Source organism: Palaemon carinicauda, chromosome 17 (assembly GCF_036898095.1).
Source record: "Palaemon carinicauda isolate YSFRI2023 chromosome 17, ASM3689809v2, whole genome shotgun sequence".
NCBI classification, from domain to species: domain Eukaryota; kingdom Metazoa; phylum Arthropoda; class Malacostraca; order Decapoda; family Palaemonidae; genus Palaemon; species Palaemon carinicauda.
In genome coordinates this window covers 73,737,218-73,747,217 of record NC_090741.1, presented here as the reverse complement: position 1 = coordinate 73,747,217, position 10,000 = coordinate 73,737,218, and the positions used below count along the sequence as shown (strand labels likewise).

The window sequence follows — 10,000 nt, the reverse complement described above, 5'->3', positions numbered from 1 at the left end:
GCAAGCGTAGTCTTGGTACTCCAGTTACACCAGGGGGTATGTGGGTATTCCGAGAAGTTGTCTGCCAAATAAGTAAATAATAAAAATATTACTCAAAACGAAAATAAAACACAAAATTTATTACACAATACATAACTGATAAGAAATACAAATGAATAGCATATTAAATAATAGAATGTTAATCTGCGTGTGTTTTCGGACATTTAACAATGTTATTTTTGTTTCATTCTTGCTTATATTCATGAAATAGTCTCCTCGTTTTCATTAAAGTTGAATCTCTATTAGCTTCTGATCCCTTTCATTTATGATGGCAGATAATTACGAACCATCCATTCATATCCTATCCATTAATGTATCTTCTTATGAAATTCAAATTTTCATAACAATCTATTCACCAATCTCTAAGCTTTAAAACTTTTTTTTACTTATATTTCCCTTGGTGACCCAAACAGAAACAAAATTTCATTATTATTAACCTATAAATATCTAGCATCTAAACCTTTCCAAAGAAAATTCAAATAATGCAATACTGATATTTTAATGAGAGAAAATCGGACACCTGAATAACTTTCCATACCTAAGGCATTATTCATGCAATTCTTTAAACACACTGCAAAGGTAACTCGCAGCAAGGAAGTCAAAGACGTATCAATGCAATGTCGCAAGATATCCTAGACACCAAATATATACACAGGCAAGCCCTAAGTGCCTTTACAACCCAAGCAAGGGCCATGGTGTACAAGGCAATGGCTATAGATGAATCAACAGGCAGGCTTCTGGGTACCCAAATCCCCACCCTCATGTCACAAGAATAAAATTTTGTTCAGTTTTGAACATTAAATGAAAATTGTATGTAGTTTAGGCTACACAAGGGGCACGCAGGTTTCAATGTACCCACTTTGCAATACATCTTGAGATTGAAATTTTGTGAGCTTAGAATGTGTTCACATCATAGTTATTTTATTTCTAAATATTTTCATTATTCAGAATTCTATTCTATGGATATTTATTTGACAATATGACGTCATTTACCTGTTCTCACAAGAAAATTTGTCCATCTTGAGAAATAATAATACAAATATCAATAATGCTGGGCAAACCTCCTAAAAATCGTTTCCCTAAATTTACCTTTACCCGATGGGTAAAAAGCAACTCCAAATCCCATAATCAGCGATAATAGTAAAAAAGTCTCATTATACATCTCGAATTCAGAGAGAGAGAGAGAGAGAGAGAGAGAGAGAGAGAGAGAGAGAGAGAGAGAATCATCACCTGCACGACTTCTCGCCATCCGCTTCCGCTGTTTATAAATAAGACGTAGATGACGTCATCCCTCGGAGGGGCAGCGCTCCCTGACCAATCGAGCGCCCCCCCACACCACTTGACTCCTCCCACTAATTCTAGGAGGTGGCTGATAGGCAGGCAGGGGCGGAGGGGGCGGAACCATGTAGGGACGAAGCCCCGCCCCGTTTCTTGACGAGCTCATGTAAAAACCGCATGCAACCTGGCATCCGGGCAACTGCATAAAATGAGGAAAACAAAAGAAAGATAAGTATAATAATTGTTTTCTGGGTAATTAAAGGTGGAACTCCTAAAGAGCTGAATGGAAAAATACGACTTGTATATTGCAATAGGAAGCTTAAATTAGGGAATTTTCTTGGTATAAAAATGGTAATTCAGGATATCTTTCTTGTAATGTCCTAACAATGAGAGACAACTTGATGAATTGCTGCTTTTTGTTGGAGTAGGAACATGGGGGGGGAGAGAGAGAGAGAGAGAGAGAGAGAGAGAGAGAGAGAGAGAGAGAGAGAGAGAGAGAGAGAGAGAGAAATTCTTTATCATGAGATTGCAAAATGGTTTTAGTAAATAAAAATCAATATTCAGTATTTAACTATCACTATAGAGGTACCACAAAGATTGTTTCCTAATAATTACACCACTTATACTGTGCTATTTGAATATCTTTACAAACAAGATAAGATATTTACCTTCATGTAAACGTATATGTGTGTGTAGTATAAATATAGCCTATATATGTGTGTATATATATATATATATATATATATATATATATATATATATATATATATATATATATATAAATATAAATATAAATATATATATATATATATATATATATATATATATATATATAAAGGATAAACTATGGAAAGAATAATGATACGAATAACACAGAGACAGAAAAGAGCAACATGGATATGAAAGCATACTATAGTAAAGGATAGTCTAACAACATATAAGAAAAAGAAATGGACATGGGCAGGACATATAATGAGATTAACAGACAATAATTGGACATTAAGAATAACAGAATGGGTCCCTAGAGATTGTAAAAGAAGCAGGAGAAGGAAGAGAAGACGATGGATAGAACAACTAAGAAAGTTTGCGGGCGTGGACTGGCACAGAAAGACCATAAACAGACGCAAGTGGAAAGTCATGTCTGAGGTCTTTGTTATGCAATGGACTAGTAACGGATAATGATAATGATGATGATGATGATGATAATATATATATATATATATATATATATATGTGTGTGTGTGTGTGTGTGTGTGTGTGTGTGTGTGTGTGTGTGTGACAGCCCTATCAGGTAGTTAAACATCTTAAAGAATGGGTGGACTTTTTTAAGTCTTTTCTACTTACACAAGCTGTGTGATCTGAACACATGGACCCCCAAATCCCGGTCTGATGACGCAGAATACCACATGAATTCCAACACTAGAAAAAAAGGAAGAAAAAATCGGATTACTTCAACAAGTACTAAAACATTTCACCTTATTAGGGATAGGTAAACAAAACAAAAGTGATATTTAACATTCAACTTTTATCTGTTGGATGGTTGATAAATAACATACAGTTGCACCGACTTCAAGTACTGCAGACGATGCTCTTAACAGTGCGTTAACTAACACCACTGTACCATACACTTGTATCTATTACACATCATACACAATCTCAAGATTGCTTTAAGGACCTTGATCTCGCATACTTTCCCAACCATCCTTCCCCGCAACAATCCCGACTAGATCACTTACATTTTCATCACCTGATCAAATCACCTTAAAATACTGATCTTAAAGTTAGTCACATGAAAGCTAAATTTGTATATTTTAAATGACAAAGTATTTTAAGTAGGGAAAATTAGCTAGGACCACAAAAAAAAAAAATTAAAAGGTCTTTTTTTTTTTTTAACTACAGTCTTCTGATGAGCACCGTGTCTATAAATTATGAAAAAGTAGAAGGAAATCTCAAGTGTTTATAAATACACCAGCTCGATTTAAGAAGAGAGGGTAAAGCAGAGATCAAAACGATATCAACATTCCCCTAAAACAAAGTCGTGATCTAAAAAAGCCCAATTTTTGGTGCCTGGTTGATGCAACGTTAGCAACAGAGACCCAACCATCTTAAGGAAATATTCAAATCTGCTCCATACTTGTTAACCTTCCAGCAATCTTCGATTCAAGACTTATCATTAGGTGACAATTTCTTATATAACGTAAAATTTTATACATGATAATATTTCCGCCATTTCCTACCTATTATAATTTACCGGAAAAGTAAATACCAAATTTATATATGTGAGGTGATTTGATGTCTTTACTACTGTTTTGTATGATAGTTTAATTTCACAAAAATGAAAAAACACGTTAGTTTTAGAATATTACTGGGGACTTTTAGGGTATTTTGCACGACTCAAAATGGTATAACATATTACTTAAAAACCAAATTCACTAATAATAAAGTCATTGCTCCATATTTTTCAACAAAACATGATAAAACTTCCACTGCTGGCGAGTATATGTATTTCACTATGTCAATTGGGACAGCAACACTTTTAAGCAACCTTAACCATAATAAAAACCAATTTGACAAAATCCCCTCTCCCAACTCGAAATACTTCAAGATGAAAATCATGATATGACCACACTTGCAAATAAAAAAAAAAAAAAAAAAAAAAGGTAAGGTTTATTTTCCAAAGATGAGTTTGAATGGCAGTAGGCGAATTCGCGAACTTCGTTATATTGTAGACCAGGAACATTTCGATATGGAATGGTCCCTTTTTAATACAATTATAAGGCTACATCAATGACAATATTATCAACATCAACAATAATGAACTTATATATCTTATATGGTTGCGTATATCCTATTGGAACTTTTTCAATACTATCTTATCAAAATAATCATTCATATATATATATATATATATATATATATATATATATATATATATATATATATATATATATATATATATATATGAAAACTCTCAACATGGTATACCTATGTAGTCATTGAATATCATAATTTCTTCATCATATACCAAAATGCACTTCAGATTAACTGATAATTATCGAATATATATTCAGAATGTTAGAAAACATTACCCCAAAGTGCCTCGTCTATATTTGCCTAATATCTTCTAATACAGACATGCTACAATTTCTATCTGTTCTAAGAGAGACGATCTCTCTCTCTCTCTCTCTCTCTCTCTCTCTCTCTCTCTCTCTCTCTCTCTCTCTCTCTCTCTCTCTCTGAGCTCCTCTTCCGCAAAATCCTCTATGAAACTGTACATTCAATCCTCAGGAGAGGGAGATTACTCACATACTTTGGGGATTGAACAGGGAGATGCCTATAACTATTAAGCACGTTGCACTTTCCATATTACTTCCACCAATCGTCGGGAGACAGATACATACAATCGCAACGTTGATCTTTCTTCACGCGCTCGGTTAAAAAGGGGGGTGGGGCTAGGGAGTGTTCTCCGACTTACACCGTATCGAATTCCTTCCAGTAAAAGCATTAAGTAATCTATTAAAGGATTTAGTCCAGACTAAGAAGGATTAAACCCTCTGAGGCTCCCTTCGGGCTGCTGTCGCCCGTACGCCACATTGCGCCCGGCTGGGCGATTACCACTTGTTTTGCCCGGCCTTTAGGACTGTGGAGGGGTAGGGAGGTGCCAAGGCTATGGAGAGGAGTTGGGTAAAGGGCGGGCGGGGATACAGATTGCTCCTAAGGATTCAGGGACCAGGTCCATCAGACTGCCCAAGGTCCTAATAAAAGCTGAAGACGCCCTAAGGGAAAAGAAGTGAAGGGGCACTAGGAGGGGACAAGCGCAAAGAAGTAGGGTACAAAGTTCCTACATTACAGAGGAGCCAAGTACAATCTCCTTAACGTAATAATTTAGGAAGAACTGTCAACGGATTAACCCAAGCTTGGAATTCATCACTGCAGGTGGGACGTAACTTGGTGGCCATGGTTAATGTGGAACAGGGTCAGAGAGATGAGATAAATATAGGAATATTTTCAATCGTTGTTATCATTCTTATCATTTACTGGGTGTAACCCAGGATGGATAATCTATTAAATCTTTAACCAAGCCTCTATGCAGTAGGACTGAATAACAGTATATGTGATAAAAACAATTGCCAAAGCAACAGCGAAGAGAGAGAGAGAGAGAGAGAGAGAGAGGAGAGAGAGAGAGAGAGAGAGAGAGATTCAAGTTATAATCTTCGGGGCTTTTTAACATTATCTGGTATTTCTAACTACAGCACCTCAGAGAGAGAGAGAGAGAGAGAGGAGAGAGAGAGAGAGAGAGAGAGAGAGAGAGAGAGAGAGAGAGAGAGAGAGAGAGAGATTCAAGTTATAATCTTCGAGGCTTTTTAACATCTGGTATTTCTAACTACAGCACTTCAGAGAGAGAGAGAGAGAGAAAGAGAGAGAGAGAGAGAGAGAGAGAGAGAGAGAGAGAGAGAGAGAGAGAGAGAGAGAGATTAAACAAACATAATATAATGTCTATGGTGCAATTAGATGACAATTTAAACAAAATACTTGTAAAAATATTTCAAATATGTGTATTTAGTAGTTAGTATTTTTAGCGTTCACGCCATTTCCTCCTTATTCGTAATCGAGCTACAAAAAAAATCATGTAAAAGAACTCGATGAAAAATAACATCTGACAAATACTGCTCAGAATATACATCTTTAACAATATCAGCATGACATCCATTTTTATGCCTCACACCTGTCTTGATGTGCCTCGGTTTTAGTGTGAGAACAATGCAAAAATTATCATTATTAAAATTATCCAAAAAAAATTACTATTAGAATTATTCAAATTATTATTATTGAAATACACACAGCATAAATACAACGTTACATTTTGATAACCAAATAAATCCATCATGCGATGATGCATTGAAATGGACGTGCCAAATGAACTGCGTAAGACCAAACATGTCTAAGGTAATCTATCCCATAGAAAAAAAATTGTCTTCCGGTCAATAGAACACATCACAACCCGTCTCACAAAAATTAGCTGCTAACAGTTCAATACAAATCTTGAGAACAACTATTTACCTAACCAACTATAGGAAAAAACCTTGTGTTTGACTGATAACTAAACGTAATCGAATACCAAAGGAAACTTAATCTTGATAAATTCCTAAAACTAAAGAGAGAGAGAGAGAGAGAGAGGAGAGAGAGAGAGAGAGAGAGGAGAGAGAGAGAGAGAGAGAGGAGAGAGAGAGAGAGAGGGTTGCAGCTTCATGACAAATGAGCATTCCTCCATCAGATAAAACAAGAGTGAAATTGTCTACTAGCCAAGTCAAATAGAAATTAAAACAAATTCTACAACCTTTAGTAATTAAATAAACTAAGTTTTCTGATTAGGAATTTAAACGAAAACAGTCAGTTGTAAATATTACTACTGAATATCAACAAGTACTGAAACAGGCAGAGAAAATCACTCCCCAAAAACACTAACATGTAAAGAAAATCACTCCCAAAATCATTCTCGTATCTAAAGATATATTCTTATCTTTACACATTTCTAGTCAATTAATACAAGCCACGAAGCCCACCTATGGTATGATTTCACATGTTTATGGGAATGTTGCTAACAAACATAAATAAGTGGATAAAACTACAACCAAATCCACATAGAGACATAGGAAATTTACCCAAATCAAAATAATTTTGTCCTTACGACACGATTTTCCCAGGCCATATAATGAGACCCGAACAATGGCCTTCAGGAAAATCAAATGAACACACACTTACAACACCTGGTCACTCCCCCCCCCCACACACACACACACATGACAACCTGTAGTCGGACCAATTAAACTTGTCCTTTGGCCACTCGTGGTCAAACCAAATCATCACCGCCATGTGACAGCCTGTACCCAAACCCAATGAACACTTTCATCACAGCGTGTATAGTAAGCTATCCTCACAGCTACCTTTCAATCTGTATGCCCGTGACGTTCCTGACGTCCTTGAAGAGAAAAAGATACCCCTAAAATGCCACGAAGCCGCCCCAGCATTACTTCTATCAATTAGGCTGCAGACCCATCTGCCCTAATGACCCCTTATCGGACAGCTAATGGCTTTCCTTATCAGCCGTCGCATCGTTATCGTCATTAGCAGCAAGGAGAAGACAGGCGCGTTTGATAGGTAAGGATGGAGATCGAAGGCGATACACCCAGCTCTATCTCATGACATTCCACAAGAATTGGCTTTTCGTGTTTGATTTCTGTTTAGGTCATTAATGACGTTGGAAGCTCGTCTAATGATGTTTCGCCTCACCCATATTATTTTTAGAAATATCATAAATAGAAATTAATTGTTGTGTATATGAGAGAGAGAGAGAGAGAGAGAGAGAGAGAGAGAGAGAGAGAGAGAGAGCGAGAGAGAGAGAGAGAGAGAGAGAGAGAGAGAGAAACATACTGCACAAGTGTCTATAATATATATATATATAATATATATATATATATATATATATATATATATATATATATACTATATATACAGCAGCTATACACTGACTCTGTATTGTAAAAGGGAGTATATATAAATTATATATGTCCTTCCGCAAGCAGTACGTTCATCACATACGAGACACCACAAATTGCATTTAGTATTCAAATCGAGATTTGCAAGAAAATATTCTCGTATTCTTTCCGCCAAGGAAACAAATTGTCGTACAAAGAACATTTAATCCGATTCTGTCAGCTACGAGATAAAATCTCTACTGATAGCAGCGCTATTACATATTCAAAACATTTGTCGCATTTCCTTTGTCGGTTCCATTAAATAATTTTTTATACAACAAAGGAGGGTTTCTGAACACGTTTTCGTCGATTATATTCCGGATTATAATTACTATTAAATAGTTATCTGTACAATATTGCCAAATCATTCCATGTTCCCAAGGAGAGTATGTTGTTAACTAAATTCTAAACACGTTTTTGTTGATAATATCCATGTTTGTCATTACTCAGAGAGAGAGAGAGAGAGAGAGAGAGAGAGAGGAGGAGAGAGAGAGAGAGAGAGAATTACAACAGGAAGCAGGACAAATGTCACCTGTTTCATTACCATACTCCCACAAATTAATTGGTTGTATAATCATGTAATGATTACGTTGGAATGTAATACTTTTGATAAAGAATTTCCTTTCAAGAATAATTAGTTTCTTTGAATATTGGTGTCGCATTTTCAGAGGGTGACATGGTGAACATGCATTAATTTATTCTGAGGGACATTGATAATGAAGTTCATTTGAATTTACGTGATAATATATCTAACGAAAAGTAATTAATTTCATTATTCTAAAATATATACAAATCTAAATTAATTGACACAAAGATAATCAATCAACTGAATTAAATATTTTCCAAACTACATCTAAAAGTATTCAGTATCAAACTTGAATAATTCAATAAATTTATGAGACTGAAACTAAATATCTATGGACATCGAAGACATGTATACCTATCAAAGATCTAATTATAGTTACTAGTTGTTCAAAAAATATTCCGGGAGGAAAAAGCTGGTGGAAGTGTGGCTCAAACCACTAAAAACACCTTTAATGCCTTTGTAAAGCGAGAACAATGAAATTTTCCCGAGTAGTTAATCAAATGGGGAGGATTGCAATCCGGATGGAAAAGGACTTTGGCAAACAGCCTGATCTCATGTAACTTGCTGAAAATAGGAGGTTAAAAGTCCTCCCCGCGTCAAACCTTCCAAGAAGAAAAGAACATGTATTCCAGTTAAAACTGAGTAGCATTATAATTAGTTCACTAAATGTTCAAGTCTTAATAAGGCCTCGTGGTAAATAGCATATCACAAAAATTTTATACACACCACAAACACACACAAATTATATTATATGTATATTATATATATATATATATATGTATATATATATATAATTTTACATATATATATATGTATATATATATATATATATATATATATAATTTTACATATACTGTATAAATATATATATATATATATATATATATATATATAATATATATATATATTATATATATATAAAACAGCATGGTCAAGATTATCCTCGGTGAAAGTCCGCGTTACCTATCCTTCTGTTCAGGATGCGCTAATTACTTTGTTTTGTTAAATTCCAGAATCCAGTGATACCAGGAACCTAACGCCCTTATCTAGACCAGGTCCAGAGATTATGATAAAAGCAAAACATGAGAGCTAAGACCAGGCCTTGGCCAAAGAGAAGCGATAGGGACTATCGCTTTGAATTAGGTTACATGTCAGAGAAGCGAAGAATTGAAAGGAAAGCAAAATAACATTGATAAAATACAAACTATGTAACAAAATACAAATGAAGACATTTTTGGTTAACTAAATAAAATACTAAATAAACTTGATAACATCTTTATAAGAAAATAATTACACAAAGTTTCAAATACGTGAAGCTCACTTGTATGGTCTGTTTTACCTTTGTGAAATGCTGAACAATTTGCTGCTCATAATCACACTGAACACTAAGGCAAATTGTGACATAAAAAGCAAAAACAAAAAGTGATGAATATATACTATATATATATGATATATATATATATATTATATATATATATATATATACATATATATATACATGCATATGTATAAAATACACGTGTATTTATAACTACTGTATATGTATACATATTTACATTAT

The 10,000-nt window shown here is 34.7% G+C and overlaps 1 protein-coding gene across 1 annotated transcript in view; it reads right to left on the bottom strand.

Moving 5' to 3' along the window:
• Positions 1-10,000, bottom strand: part of LOC137656421 (uncharacterized) — a 19,913-nt gene that overhangs the window by 6,122 nt on the left and 3,791 nt on the right. The window contains exons 2-3 of the mRNA XM_068390600.1: positions 1,270-1,478; positions 1-61 (exon numbers count right to left, since the gene is read on the bottom strand). The exon at positions 1-61 is cut by the window's left edge and continues 86 nt beyond it. Of these exons, the coding sequence (XP_068246701.1) occupies positions 1-61; positions 1,270-1,478 (270 nt within the window). The remainder of the gene's footprint in view (positions 62-1,269; positions 1,479-10,000) is intronic.